Consider the following 15,612-nt stretch of genomic DNA (forward strand, 5'->3'; position numbering starts at 1 on the left):
TGCCGGCTTCGCACTACCCACCCCACTTCCCCATCCCAAGTTGGAGCCACCCCTGACCAAGCACAGAGCACACCAGCACAGAGGGGAGGCCAACAACTGTATTTCCATGTCAGCTGGGGCTCTCAGCCGCCCAAGGGGAGGACAGAAGAGGTCAGCTGCAGAGGAAGGCTGGCACCAGCCCCCAATCCCAGCCCCACCTCCAGGCCAATAAATGCCCCTGGGACAGGCTCAGTCCCAGGACCACCTTGCAGGCTCCACAAGGTGGGTTTTGTCCCCTCTCACTCCTTCCAGCTCATCCTCAGGCCTCTAGTGGCCTCATCCTCAATGGGCCCAGGACACTGGACAGGTAGGGGTGGCAGAGCCCAGCTGGGCCCAAGCTGGGCAGAGGGGCCCTCAGGCAGGGCAGGTTTCCAAGGGAGGGCCCGGGAGGACGGCCTGGTGTGGGGTAGGGGCTCAGCCCAGCAGGCGCTGGTAGGGCTGGGGAGGGGATTCCCTGGAGATGAAGGGAGCCCCAGGATACACCAGCTCGGCTGCCAAGCTTGGGCGGGGGTCTTCCAATGCATGAAACAGATCTGTGCTCCGGATCACCTCTACCCCCACCAAATAGATGGACAGACGGACAGGCAGGCAGCACTTCTGAACTCAGGGAGGGGAAAACCACAGAACAAAACAGCAAGTTGGGCTTGGGCCGCCGGCTTCCAGGGCACCCAGGACAGTGGGCGGGCGAGTGTGCGGGTGTGTGTGAGTGTGTGTGGGAGGGGGCCGCGGGGCCAGGGGCCTCCTCCTCCAGGACTCTCCTCTGTTTCTGTGCTGGCGTGCCGACGGCTTGGGAACTAGACGCGGGCAGCCTCGGCGAAGCCCACCCTGTTGTTGTCGCGGTCAAACACAGTGTAGTAGCGGCCGATGAAGACGTCGCCCAGGATCCAGAGTGGTCCGCTGGGTGGCGGGATGTCCATGCCCATGAAGCCGCTCAGGCAGAGGGTCTTCCCGGCCTGCGACACCTGGGACGGCCCTGGTGGTCAGCACCCAGGCCTGGCACCGCCCGCTCACCTGGGGCGTGTGGCCCCCCACCGCTCCCGCTCACCTGGGGCGTGCGGCACCCCACTGCCTGCTCACCTTGAGCGTGTAGTCCTCTGGGGACAGCTTGTAGCCTTTGCCTCCCAGCTTCAGTGTGATCGCGGGCAGGGTGGACACCTTCTCACAGGGGATCATGTACTAAGAGGGGTCACGGCAGTGTCAGGGTGGTGGCGGTGGCCTTGGGGCTCCTCCTGCCAGCCCCAGCCCCAGCGCCCGGCACTCACCTCGCCCTGGATCAGCGGCACGGCGCCGATGGCCTTCTGCAGCTCGCGCACCTCATCCACGGGGCCCACCATGAGGGAAGTGCCTGTGTCCACAATAGCCTCACAGCCCTCCTTGCACAGGGTCAGCCCGCTGGCCACCTCCACCCTGCGGGGAGTCACGGCGTGAGGCCCCTACCCGGACTAGAGTGTGCCCTGGGGGCCCAGTGCCCCTCCCTGGGAGCCCCTCCCCTGGCTGGGCTGCACTCTCCTCCTCTCAGGGCTCCTGAAGCACAGCCGGCTCTAAGCCCTCCAGGGCGAAGGGTGAGAGAGGAGACCCAGAGTGGTAGAGGGGGTGGGAGACCCTCAGGTGGTGGTGAGGGGCATGGAGGGATGGAGGGATGGAGGGATGGAGAGATGGAGGGATGGAGGGGCATGGAGGGATGGAGGGATGGAGGGATGGAGGGATGGAGGGATGGAGGGGCATGGAGGGATGGAGGGATGGAGGGATGGAGGGATGGAGGGATGGAGGGATGGAGGGGATGGAGGGGATGGAGGGGATGGGGGGATGGGGGGATGGGGGGATGGAGGGGATGGAGGGATGGAGGGGATGGAGGGATGGAGGGATGGAGGGGATGGAAGAATGGAGGGATGGAGGGATGGAGGGATGGAGGGATGGAGGGATGGAGGAGACGGAGGAGACGGAGGGAATGGGGGGATGGAGGGGATGGAGGGGATGGAGGGGATGGAGGGATGGAGGGATGGAGCGGATGGAGGGATGGAGGGATGGAGGGATGGAGGGGATGGAGGGGATGGAGGGGATGGAGGGATGGAGGGATGGAGGGATGGAGGGATGGAGGGCATGGAGAGTCACAGAGGCACGGAGGAAATGGAGGGGATGGAGGGATGGAGGGGATGGAGGGATGGAGGGGATGGAGGGATGGAGGGGATGGAGGGATGGAGGGATGGAGGGATGGAGGGATGGAGGGGATGGAGGGATGGAGGGGATGGAGGGATGGAGGGGATGGAGGCATGGAGGGATGGAGGGATGGAGGGGATGGAGGGGATGGAGGCATGGAGGGATGGAGGGGATGGAGGGATGGAGGGATGGAGGGGATGGAGGGATGGAGGGGATGGAGGGATGGAGGGGATGGAGGGATGGAGGGGATGGAGGGGATGGAGGGGATGGAGGGATGGAGGGATGGAGGGATGGCGGGGATGGAGGGGCATGGAGGGGCATGGAGGGATGGGGGGATGGAGGGGATGGAGGGGATGGGGGGATGGGGGGATGGGGGATGGAGGGATGGAGGGATGGAGGGGTTGGAGGGATGGAGGGATGGAGGGGATGGAGGGGATGGAGGGGATGGAGGGGATGGAGGGGATGGAGGGGATGGAGGGATGGGGGGATGGGGGGATGGAGGGGATGGAGGGATGGAGGGGATGGAGGGATGGAGGGATGGAGGGGATGGAAGAATGGAGGGATGGAGGGATGGAGGGATGGAGGGATGGAGAAGACGGAGGAGACGGAGGGAATGGGGGGATGGAGGGGATGGAGGGGATGGAGGGATGGAGGGATGGAGGGATGGAGGGGATGGAGGGATGGAGGGATGGAGGGGATGGAGGGATGGAGGGGATGGAGGGATGGAGGGGATGGAGGGATGGAGGGATGGAGGGGATGGAGGGGATGGAGGGGATGGAGGGATGGAGGGATGGAGGGATGGCGGGGATGGAGGGGCATGGAGGGGCATGGAGGGATGGGGGGATGGAGGGGATGGAGGGGATGGGGGGATGGGGGATGGGGGATGGGGGATGGAAGGATGGAGGGGATGGAGGGATGGAGGGATGGAGGGATGGAGGGATGGAGGGGATGGAGGGATGGAGGGATGGAGGGGATGGAGGGGATGGAGGGGATGGAGGGGATGGAGGGATGGGGGGATGGGGGGATGGAGGGGATGGAGGGATGGAGGGGATGGAGGGATGGAGGGATGGAGGGGATGGAAGAATGGAGGGATGGAGGGATGGAGGGATGGAGAAGACGGAGGAGACGGAGGGAATGGGGGGATGGAGGGGATGGAGGGGATGGAGGGATGGAGGGATGGAGCGGATGGAGGGATGGAGGGATGGAGGGATGGAGGGGATGGAGGGGATGGAGGGGATGGAGGGATGGAGGGATGGAGGGATGGAGGGATGGAGGAATGGAGGGCATGGAGAGTCACAGAGGCATGGAGGAAATGGAGGGGATGGAGGGATGGAGGGGATGGAGGGATGGAGGGGATGGAGGGATGGAGGGGATGGAGGGATGGAGGGATGGAGGGATGGAGGGGATGGAGGGATGGAGGGGATGGAGGGATGGAGGGGATGGAGGCATGGAGGGATGGAGGGGATGGAGGGGATGGAGGGGATGGAGGGATGGAGGGATGGAGGGATGGCGGGGATGGAGGGGCATGGAGGGGCATGGAGGGATGGGGGGATGGAGGGGATGGAGGGGATGGGGGGATGGGGGGATGGGGGATGGGGGGATGGAGGGATGGAGGGATGGAGGGGATGGAGGGATGGAGGGATGGAGGGGATGGAGGGGATGGAGGGGATGGAGGGATGGAGGGGATGGAGGGGATGGAGGGGATGGAGGGGATGGAGGGGATGAAGGGGATGGAGGGATGGGGGGATGGAGGGGATGGAGGGATGGAGGGGATGGAGGGATGGAGGGATGGAGGGGATGGAGGGATGGAGGGATGGAGGGATGGAGGGATGGAGGGATGGAGGGATGGAGAAGACGGAGGAGACGGAGGGAATGGGGGAATGGAGGGGATGGAGGGATGGAGGGATGGAGCGGATGGAGGGATGGAGGGATGGAGGGATGGAGGGGATGGAGGGGATGGAGGGGATGGAGGGGATGGAGGGGATGGAGGGATGGAGGGATGGAGGGATGGAGGGATGGAGGGATGGAGGGATGGAGGGATGGAGGGGATGGAGGGGATGGAGGGATGGAGGGGATGGAGGGGATGGAGGGGATGGAGGGGATGGAGGGGATGGGGGGATGGGGGGATGGGGGGATGGGGGGATGGAGGGGATGGAGGGGATGGAGGGATGGAGGGATGGAGGGGATGGAAGAATGGAGGGATGGAGGGATGGAGGGATGGAGGGATGGAGAAGACGGAGGAGACGGAGGGAATGGGGGAATGGAGGGGATGGAGGGGATGGAGGGATGGAGGGATGGAGGGATGGAGCGGATGGAGGGATGGAGGGATGGAGGGGATGGAGGGGATGGAGGGATGGAGGGATGGAGGGATGGAGGGATGGAGGGCATGGAGAGTCACAGAGGCACGGAGGAAATGGAGGGGATGGAGGAATGGAGGGGATGGAGGGGATGGAGGGATGGAGGGATGGAGGGATGGAGGGATGGAGGGGCATGGAGAGTCACAGAGGCATGGAGGAAATGGAGGGGATGGAGGGATGGAGGGATGGAGGGGATGGAGGGATGGAGGGGATGGAGGGGATGGAGGGGATGGAGGGATGGAGGGATGGAGGGATGGAGCGGATGGAGGGATGGAGGGATGGAGGGATGGAGGGGATGGAGGGGATGGAGGGGATGGAGGGATGGAGGGGATGGAGGGATGGAGGGATGGAGGGATGGAGGGATGGAGGGATGGAGGGGCATGGAGAGTCACAGAGGCATGGAGGAAATGGAGGGGATGGAGGGATGGAGGGATGTAGGGGATGGAGGGGATGGAGGGGATGGAGGGATGGAGGGATGGAGGGGATGGAGGGGATGGAGGGGATGGAGGGATGGAGGGATGGAGCGGATGGAGCGGATGGAGCGGATGGAGCGGATGGAGGGGATGGAGGGATGGAGGGGATGGAGGGATGGAGGGGATGGAGGGGATGGAGGGGATGGAGGGGATGGAGGGGATGGAGGGATGGAGGGGATGGAGGGGATGGAGGGGATGGAGGGATGGAGGGGATGGAGGGGATGGAGGGGATGGAGGGGATGGAGGGGATGGAGGGGATGGAGGGGATGGAGGGGATGGAGGGGATGGAGGGATGGAGGGATGGAGGGATGGAGGGATGGAGGGATGGAGGGATGGAGGGATGGAGGGGATGGAGGGATGGAGGGATGGAGGGATGGAGGGATGGAGGGATGGAGGGATGGAGGGGCATGGAGAGTCACAGAGGCATGGAGGAAATGGAGGGGATGGAGAGGGATGGAGGGGATGGAGGGGATGGAGGGATGGAGGGATGGAGGGATGGAGGGGATGGAGGGGATGGAGGGATGGAGGGATGGAGGGATGGAGGGATGGAGCGGATGGAGGGATGGAGGGATGGAGGGGATGGAAGGGATAGAGGGATGGAGGGGATGGAGGGATGGAGGGATGGAGGGATGGAGGGGTATGGAGAGTCACAGAGGCATGGAGGAAATGGAGGGATGGAGGGATAGAGGGGATAAGAGGGGATGGAGGTGATAGGGGGCATGGGGGGGCATGGAGGGCATGGAGGGCTAGTCTGACCCCATCTCTTTCTTGCCCAGCTCCACTACTCCCCACATGCAACCCCCACTTGCAGAACTGGGGTCCTCCAGGGTCCCCGCAAGCCGCCCCCACCCACGGAACCCAGGGGAGCCGACGGCAGCCACTACTCACTGGTCCAGGTGGACCTGCCAGTAGGCCTTGCGGGTAACGTTCAGGTAGGACAGAGAACCCTTGTAATACTTGGAGTCTGTGCCACCCAGCATCAGCTCACCCCCGGGCTGCGCATCTGGGTCCCTAGGAGGAAAACGAAGGGAGGAGTCAGCTGCCACTCCACCCCCCAAGCACAAGAGTGCCAGGTCAGGAGTAAGGGAGTGAATGTGGCAATCAGGGAGAGCTTCCTGAAGGAGGGGCCTTTCTGAACCTGCAGGGATGAAAGGCCCAGAAGGCAGGAGGAGGGACGGACTCCCTTCTTCCCAGGGTAGGGCTGCTCTGCGTGGGCCCAGCCTGGCCCAGAAGAGGTTTTCCTCAACCCTCAGGTTCTCCTGGTCTGCTCAGGAGCCAAGGTTCAGCCAGACATCAGGGTCAAGGCTGGGGGCAGACAAAGAAGTGAATGCCAGGAGCCGAAGTGGGGAGGACCCTGTCTGTCTGTCTGGAAGAAAAACCAAAGAAGGCTTCCAGGAGGGAGTGATGGCACAATCTGGGAAGTTGGGATGGCTGGTTCTGGCCACAGGGCCTCTGCACTGGCTGCTCCTGGGAACACCTTCCACCTGCATCCCCGAGCCACGTCCACTCATCTTCCCCTCATCCAGATCACTGATGGCCAGCCAAGGTGCTTCTGGGCAGGAGCGCACTGCACTTCCTAGGACCTGCAGCCCATGTCACCCGGGTTTGTTTCTAAACATTGCTCAAGTACAAGCTTTCAACGCAGCAAATCCTGCCGGTCCCGGTAGAGAGGCTCTCCGTGCCTGGGGCGGTTCTGCCATCCCGCCAGGGTGTCTGCAGCTAAGCTGGCCACCATCCCACTGCCTGTCACTCGAGGCAGCACCAGGCCTGACCCAGTCCTCCCAGCACCGCTCGGGGCCTCTGCCCTCCTCCAGCCTTCTCTGCCTTCGCCTCTTGTCAACACCTCTGCAATCCCAAGTGTAGAAACCTGATCAGCAACTCCCACCTCTCCTCTCCTCACCAAACATGCTTTCAGAAGCCCTCAGACCCTCCCTGCTGCCTGGCTTTACTTCCTGCCCAAGCTGCTGCCTTGAAACTACACCTGGGCACTCACAACCGTGTGCCCCTCCCTCCACCTCACCTGGCACTCATGCCTGTGTATCCCTCCCCCGACCTGGGCACTCACATTGTGTGCCTCCCCCCTACCTGGGCACTCACACTGTGTATCCCTCCCCCGACCTGGGTACTCATACCGCGTGCCCCTCACCCACATGGGCACTCACATTGTGTGCCTCTCCCCCTACCTGGGCACTCACAGTGTGCCCCTCCCCCACCTGGCACTCACACTGTGTACCCCTCCCCCCACCTGGGCACTCACAGTGTGTGCCCCTCCCCCACCTGGCACTCATGCCTGTGTATCCCTCCCCCGACCTGGGCACTCACATTGTGTGCCTCCCCCCCTACCTGGGCACTCACACTGTGCTCCTCCCCCCAGCCTGGGCACTCAGTCTGCGTGCCCCTCCCCTACATGGGCATTCATGCCTGTGTCCCCCTCCCTGACCTGGGTACTCAGGCTGTGTGCCCCCTCCCCATGTGGGCACTCATGCCTGCATGCCCTCTTGCCCTCAGGGCACCCCTTTTCACCTCACTGCCTCCCCTGTGCCCCAAGGCTCCTGGGGAAATGGCTCAGCCGGTTCACCTGTGTCCTGGCCTCTAGTGAGCAGCTTAGCCCTGGGTGTTGCTAAGGAGTATTCACTGCCCAGGCAAGGGGCAGAGCAAAGAGGCCTGGCCAGCCCTATGGCTGGAATTCTGCCGGAAGCGCCCCAAGGTCAGGGGTCAGGCCCAGAGACTCCAAGTGCCAAGTGAGCCATGCGAGGTAAACCTGCCCCTGTCAGCCCTGGAGAGTGTGGGGCAGTGACCAGGCGTAGCTCAGGGCAGGAGGCCGCCGGCTGACACGCTGCCCACCCACAAAACAAAAGCCCCCAACCCCCAGTCAGCCGTCTTACGTGGAACCCTCCACTCAAGTCTGCCCCGAGAAGAGGAAACTAACTGAGGCCGACGTCCCCTTTTCCCAAGGTCACCTGACCATGGGTCACCCATGCTGGAGCAGTGGCTGCAGGTGGGGGCCCTGCGGGAGAACCGTTTTCCCAGAAGGAAGGGCCCCCCTATGTTCCTCCTCGAGGGCAGCCGGCATCTGCTGGGGACACCCACAGAGCTGCTCGCCGCATGGTGCCGGGGACCCATACCCACCCAAGGTCACCTCCCCGGGGATCCCCAGTCCCCTGGGCACCATGTCCCCTCTCCACCATCAGCAACCCCGGGACCAGGACCACATGTGCCCATCACCAGGTCCAGGGACCGACGGGCCGACTGAACCAAGAGGAACCGCCAAGACCCCTGACCTGGGTCCATTCTCATAGGAGGGAGGCCCAGCTGCCAAGGTCCCAGGACCCACAGCCTGGCCCGAGCCCCTCCCACTGGGAGACCCCGGCCAAACAGCTTTCTGTGTGATGCCGCTGACTCCTTTGCAGAAGGGCGGCCAGCCCCTGCCTCCCGGATGCCCTGAGGTCAGAGGTCAGGAGCTCTGGCCACAGCAGCAGGGAGGGGCAGCACTGAGTGGGGGTGCCTAGAAAGCTCCCAGTCCAGCCCCGCCCTGCCTCCCAGCAACGCTGAGTGAGAGGGAAGCCATGCGCCCACCTGCTCAGGTAGAAGGAGAAGATGTTCTGGTCCACCAGCTTCTGCTGCATCAGGTTGTCGAAGACGGGCAGCACGTTGTTGACGGAGATGCGGGGGTAGGCCATGCCCAGTATGCCGTCGAACTTGGCTGCGATGAAGGTGATGCCTGGCTGCTTGGTGGCTTCCCCGAAGACCTGCCTCTCCACTTTGACACCGCCCAGGGCAGAGGCTGACGACGCTGACTGGCAGGGCACCTGCAGGCCAGGGCAGGGTCAGTGGGCAGCAGATAGGCTGAGCCCTACACCCCTCCCTGAGCATGAGGCTACAAAACCCAGCTCAATGGATGCCCCTCATCTCACACATGACAGGGCCCAGAGGGCCCAGAAGAAAGGGCTGGAAATCCTGAGCTGAACACCGCTGGGGATGGGGACACGGGCTGTGGCGGGGCCCTCTTCGTGGGAGTCATCAGAGCTTGGTTTAATGAGATGGGAACCAGGCAGGAGCACAGACAGGCAGGCCCCTTGCTCCACTCCCTGTTCCGACCTCTTGTTCCCACCACCAATGACAGGCAGGTCCTGCTCCTGCCCTCAGCGCTGGGAATAAGAGACAGCCTGGGCCAGGAGCCCGAGAGATGGGGAACCTGCCGACCCCATCCCAAACTCACAGCCATGCTGCCCCCTTCCCCTTCTCTGCCTGTCCCCTCCCCCAGCCCTGGATGAGGCTGCAGAGACAGAACATGGCCAGAGCAGGATGTGGGAAGGGAATGACAGCTTGAGGCTGACACGGGGCGGAGGGGGCAGAAGAGGGCGGAAGAGGGCAGACGGGGCAATTTCCTGTTCAGGCTGAGCAGGGCCCAGACAGGAGGGCTCTGAGGAGCCCCCTGTACAGACCTGGACTCCAGCCCAGCAGGGACTGTTAGGAACAGCTCCAGCTGGAGGAAGGGGCCCTCTTCACGGGTCCCTGGGCCTGCAGGGGGGCTCTGCTGCCCTCCTGGCCCTCTTCAGAGCTGGGGGCTGTGTCATTGTCCCATAACTCCTGAACCCCTTGTGGCCTGGCCCACCCCCAGCAGACAGCTCCGAGGTGAGAACTCACTGAGGCCCAGGCAGGGTGACAAGGGCCAGCTCACCCTCTCCTTGGGCAGGGAGTTGCTCTGCACAGGGCCCTGAGGATGGTGGAGTGCAGGCGGGTCCCCCAACAGCCACTGCTGCTCCCCCTCCCTCGCCCTCCCAGGCTCCTGCAGGTGACTCTCCGCCAGCAGCCCCCACAGCGGGTTCCTGGCACATCCTCCCAACCCCTCAGCCTCCCCAACCCCTCAGCCTGCTGCAGGGACCCTGTGCAGCCCCAGGTCCAGCCCTCAACGCCTGCTGGCACCTCAAACCCAACGTACCAAAGAGAGCCCAATCAATCTGCCTGTCCTCCCTTCCACTCACTGTGCCCTGACTCTGGGGACCCCTGCCCCTGTACCCCCTGGCTTTGAGGCTGTCCCTCCAGCCTGCACACGACCAGGCCCATTCCCAGGCCCCTCCTCACCCTGCTGACTGCCCCGGCCACCTGAGGGCTGGGGTTGGACTGGGATCACCGAGCCCTCCCTTTCAACCACAAACCCACGGTGGGTGAACCCCACAACCTGGCCCCCTCGAGTCCTGGGAAAGGCCCCAGAGGGACTCACCGACACGGTGTCCTGGCTCAGGTACCCGGAGAGGCTGCCCGAGCCATAGTGGATGTCAAACGAGGTGCCATTCTTCACGTAGGTGCTGGACTTGTCGCTGTTGTACTTGCGGTGGATCCCTGCCCCGGGCGACAAGGGGACCCGCCGGTCATCCCGCAGCCCACGCCATGGCCGTGGCCCTCCCCCATCCCCCTGCAACCTACCATGGAGCCTGCACCCCCCCAAGCTGCCTCCCCACGGTGGGATTTGGAGGGGATCTGAGGCCCACCATCACGCCAGAGCCCCGGGACTGTGGGCTGTGACCCCGGGCCTCCCTCCCAGCCACAGCTGGCTCCCTCTGCGGCCACCCCAGCCCCAGCGCTGCTGAGAGCAAGACCACAGCTGGTGGTTCACCCAGAAAGTCAGTGGCTGGAGCAGGGTGGAGGGCTGGCCTGGCTCATGCGGCCAAGAGGCAGGAGAAGTGCGTTGCCCAAGTGATTCCTGAGGCAGCCCTGCGGCGACATCCCAGAAGGACAGGACCTGGGCGACAGGGCCGGGGTGCATGACTCACAGCAAGCGATGTCCAGCAGTTTGCAGTGGATGGAGGGGACCCACAGGTTGGAGGAGCCTGTGTCGAAGACGACCGTGAAGCACTGGGGGGGCGTCCCGATGCCAATCTCCCCGTAGTACTGGGCCTGGCAGGGGACAGGGTCCGTCAGAGATGGGAGAGGGGGCCCTATCTCCCCACTGGGCCTCAAAAGGCCCGGCTGTCCCCAGAGCCAAGCCCTGAAGGCCCATGCTGGAGGGAGGGGATTCACGGGGCCCACAGCTGCCAACAGCCACCCACTCCTACCTGCTCTGCCTGCAGGGAAGATGGGCCAGGTCCCCAGCCCTTGGTCCTAATGCCCACAGGTACTTGGCGTCTCCAGACCCCTGGCTTCTGTCACCTACCCCTGCTCAGTACATGGTGAGGCTGAGGACTTCCCCACAGAAAAGACAAGGCCAGAGGTCAAGCCAGGGTGGGGACAGGTGTGGCCCTCAGCCTGAGCCCCGGGTGCAGGAAAGGCCGGCCTGGACGACTCCCCTGGTGGCCTGCGGTCCAGGGTCTGAGAAAGGGAGTGACTTCCTCCCCAGGTTGGGGCCATGTCAGGGTCTGATTCTGGGTGTCTCAGTGCCTGCCCTGCCCTCCAGGGTGAACTCCAAGCCTGGAGGGCTTCCAGGCAGAGGGGTTCAGTTGGTCAAGGGGAGAAGGTAAGCCTTAGAGGCACTGCCTGCCCAGCAACCCTGCCTTAATGGCCCAGGGCCTCAGTTTCCCCGCGTGTACACAGGGATAGCAGGGGCAGGTGGGGGTGCTGACTCAGGGATCAGGCAAGCACAAGGGGTCCCATGCCGCTGAGCCTCTCAGGAGGCAGAGAGTAAGAGGGTCCTGGAGTCTGGGGTCGCCTGGGCACCCGCTTCCCCCAGGATTGGAGCCTGGGCCACCGTCAGCCACCAGATTCCTGGCACCAGCCCAGCCCAATGTTTCTCCGACTGCCTGGCTTCACGGAGCAACAGCAGCTGCTGACTCATGGCCCCACAGAAGTGACCACTGGCAGGGGGACACTCAGCAAATCTCCATGTGTGCGTGTGCATGTGTGTGCATGCATGCATCTGCTTGCTCGCGTGCTAGGGCGATCAGGAACTGGCCAGTCGGGACCAGGCACACGGCGCCTGGCTCCCCCCAGGGCCCCCCTGGCCCAGTCACATGCCTGTGAGTCTTGAGCTTCCTGTCACAGCCAGGACTCGGGCCAAGCAGGACAGAGGGCAAGGCCCCCGCACAGTGGGCCAGAGCCCCGAGGCTGGACAGCAGGCCCTGGCCTCGAACTGACCCCACAGAGCTGGGATGAGGCTGACCAAGCCCCAGCTTGCTCGGTGGCTTCCAGAGTGCTCCACCTTGGATCCTGCTTCCCCCTGAAGGAGTAGTGGGCACGGGAGGGGCTGCTGCGAGAGGAAGAAGATGGGGAGGGGCTGCGGAGGCCACGAGTCACCACAGGCCTCCCAGCAGGACAGCAGTAAAAGGCTCCAGGTCAGCCGGCCACACTCAGGCAGGCCCAAGGACCGCCCCCTCAGGCGAGCTAGCACCAAGGCCCGAGGCCACTCCCAATCACCCTCCCAGGCCCGAGCAGGACCAAGACCCTGCAACGACGGGGGGCCCGTGGCAGAAGGTTCCAGGATGGGGAAGAGAGGAGTGTGGCCGAGCCTGGACGCCACCGTGGCCAGGTGAGCCACTCAAACTGTGCTGCTGAGAACAGGAGGCGTGAGTGTTCCCCACACTCCCACGGAGCTCTCCTGACAGCGGCTCCGCTTGCAGCAGGGCTAAGACCTCATACTCACGTCCATGTAGTTCTTGAGCACCTCGGGAACGGGCCCCTCGGTCACGGCCGGCATCTCCTGGGAGTACTTGGAGACAGGGCCTTTGGCAATCAGGTCCTCCACAGAGCCCCCAACCTCTGACATGGTCCGGCGGATGGACGTGAACTTGTGCAGCGGGATCCTGTCAACCAGGGGTCGGGGCATATCAGGGAGGCCCTCCAGCCTGCTGGCCCAGGCCGCCTACACTGCACATCCACCTGGAGGCCCCTGGGGAATCTCAGAGTCGCCACAGCCAAAACCAAACTCCTGCCTGTCACCTGGAAACTGCTGGCCCAGCTCCCCCAAGTCAGTGGATGGCAACCCATTGCCCCCCCGGTTGCACAGGCCACAGTCCTAAGAAGTGGTCACCCGCCACCCACCTCAGCCCCACACACCCAGCCTGGGGGCCAGTGTGCCCACCCCTCCTCTCCTCAACTATTCTAGAGGCTCCAAAGCCCCCAAGGGTCTCCTGTCCTCCCTCTGCACCTGTGCTGGTCTCTTCCAGGATGGTGGCCAGCATGGCTGCTCAGGGTGCTGGCGGGTACCTGTCACTCCTGCCCAAAGTGCTCTGAGGCAGCCCACTGTACCCAGCCCCCATCACACGTGCTCTCCACCCCCACACACCTGCACGAAGGTGACCCCACCTCCAGGCTGGCACTGGCAGCTCTGCCTGACCTCCTGGGTGGCCTCCTCTGACCATCAGATGGGCCCTCCACACCACCTCCAGAAGCCCTCCTTGACTACCTGTCCTCCTCCACATGGACCCTGTGGCTGCCCAGTGTCCTCATCCCACACCCGTTCCTGTGCATCCGCCCCTCTCCTCACTCCATTCGGCTCCACGAGGTCCAGGACTGCACCTGGGGCCTTAGAGGCTTCTGTGCTCCCCCACCCACCACCCTGCCTCCCCCGACAGCTGCACTCAGGGTACCCCTCCAGAGTCCTGTCACCCAGCACACTGCCGGCCAGGGTGCAGGAGGGAACTCCAGACTGAGGTCACGGGTCCTGAGTTCTATACCCGGGAAGCGAGTAACAGAGAGAGGGGTCCCTGCCCCTCCCCCAGGGCCACTGGCTTTCCCCTTGGTGTGAACCGACTCCTTGTTCCAAGGACGCTCCCCTGGGCTTTTCATCACTTAGATAAAACCTCTCCCCTGTCCCAGGGACTTGAGAATCCAAGGTCTTAGCCGGCTTTTCCTGGCTTGCCAAGGGCGTGGTCCGGGAAGATGAGATTATTGCCTAAGAGCCGGTGGGCTGGAAGAGCCCCAGGTTCTGTCCTGGGGGAGGGACACGCCCTCCAGAGACCCAGGAAGCAGGTGTAATAGTATCAGTTGCACAAGAGCTGGAATCAGGTGAGGGCTTGGATTCAGCTACCCTTCCCTCCAAGAAGCCCCAGGATCCTTTCCCCTCTGCTGTGTCTGCCCTCCTTGGAGAGGGGAGGCCTGTGGATAGGCTGGCAAGGTCAAGGCAGGCTCAGGCTTGTGGCTATTCCCCCACAACGACTTTAATTGGGGCTACCCGCCCCGGGCCGTTCCCCACAGCCTTTGGTGAGGCTCAGTCCTACCTAGCCCACTACTCCTGCTGTGCCTCCTACCCAGCCAGCACCAGCCCCTGCAGCCTTCTGACCTCACCCACTTGCCCAAGGGCAGTGGACCCATCGCAGATCCCAGGTTTCCCACAAAGGCCCAGAACAAGGGTGGGGCAGGTGCCCAATGGGATGGGTCAGCATACCCCTCCTGGGAATGCATGCTGCCTTGCAAGGGCTGGGGAGGGGGTCAAGGAAGCAGACTGCAGCATGGCCCTCCTCTGCCCAGCTGGTCAGGCATGGCCGGGCCCCATCCCATCCAGGCCCAATCGGTGGCCTCACCTGGCACAGGGGATCGGCCTGAGGAGCGTGTGGGCCTCACTGCAGCACAGCCCCCGGCCTGGGGTGGGTGAGCCGGCCCACTCCCCATGCCTCCTCCTCTCTCAGGGACATGGGAACTCCTAGGGTCTCGAGGGGACTCCCAGCCCAGGGCCTGTGACAAGAGCCGCTGGAGCAAACTTTTAAAGCCGCCAGTTCACAGGCGGTAAAGCGGTCCCTAAGGAAATGGACTCGCCCAGACTCGGGGGCTCTGGGGCCTGCACCTAGGTCTCCAGCAACAAGGGCGCTCAGTACAGACCCCAGTTCCACCCGCCCCACCCCGTCTCCAGGGAGGCTGCTGTCAGTCTGCAGTCCTCAAGGTACAACCCAGGGTGGCATGGGGGAGAGGCATCTGGCGCCTCTGCCCCGGGTCCCCTGCACTTCCGGAGCCCGGCGCCCCGTAGGCGGGTGGTCCGTGCAGGAGGCCGCGCAGGGCGGCACAGGTGCATTCCAGCGCGGGGGGCGCAAGGGGCTCGTGGGGGCCCCAAGGGAGCGCGAAAGTCACCACAGGCCCCGGGACCTCGGCGCCGCGACCCCTGCCCGTCCCTGAGCCCCGGCCCCCGAGGCTTCACCTGACGAGTGCGGCGGCGGGTGCAGCCAGCAGGCAGAGGGCGAGCAGCAGAAGACTGGAGGGCTGCATGGCGGCGGCGGCCCGGTCGGAGAGGGTCGCCGAGGCCGCGCGCTTATAGCCGGGATGACGGCGCAGTTGGGCCGGATCAGCTGACCCGCGTGTTTGCACCCGGGCCGGTCACGTGGGCGCGGCCGGCGTGCGCGGGGCGACCTCTGCGCACGCGCACAGCGCCCGGGGGTGCGCCTGCCGCGCCCACCGCTCCCGCCGCCCGCGCCCCCGCCCGCGCCCACGCCTTCGGGGTCAGTCCGGCCCAGCTTCTGGGGTCTGGAGGATTCGCGTTTCGGCCTGGCCCGGGGTTGTGGGGCGGCCGATCCTGGAGGGCCCCGCGGGGTGACCCCTGTCCCGGCCGCCGCGGCCGTCCCCGCGTCCAGGCCTGCGCGGGGCGCTGCGCCGTGGGCTCCTGCACCTGCTCCTCCCGGCGCCCCCTCGTCCCTCTCCGAGACGCTCCCAGACATCCTCTCTGG

The 15,612-nt window shown here is 64.6% G+C and overlaps 1 protein-coding gene across 1 annotated transcript; it reads right to left on the reverse strand.

The window, feature by feature from the left end:
• Nucleotides 1-80: 80 nt before the first annotated feature.
• Nucleotides 81-15,322, reverse strand: CTSD (cathepsin D). Its single transcript, XM_054438077.2, has 9 exons — nt 15,090-15,322; nt 12,603-12,762; nt 10,801-10,924; nt 10,251-10,369; nt 8,603-8,835; nt 5,915-6,037; nt 1,302-1,446; nt 1,117-1,215; nt 81-1,001 (listed from the first exon to the last, which is right to left on the reverse strand). The coding sequence occupies exons 1-9, from the start codon at nt 15,155-15,157 to the stop codon at nt 834-836; spliced, it is 1,239 nt and encodes a 412-aa protein (XP_054294052.1). The 5' UTR covers nt 15,158-15,322; the 3' UTR covers nt 81-833.
• Between the last annotated feature and the right edge of the window lie 290 nt (nt 15,323-15,612).

The sequence above is a fragment of the Pongo pygmaeus genome, chromosome 9 (genome assembly GCF_028885625.2).
Source record: "Pongo pygmaeus isolate AG05252 chromosome 9, NHGRI_mPonPyg2-v2.0_pri, whole genome shotgun sequence".
NCBI lineage: Eukaryota > Metazoa > Chordata > Mammalia > Primates > Hominidae > Pongo > Pongo pygmaeus.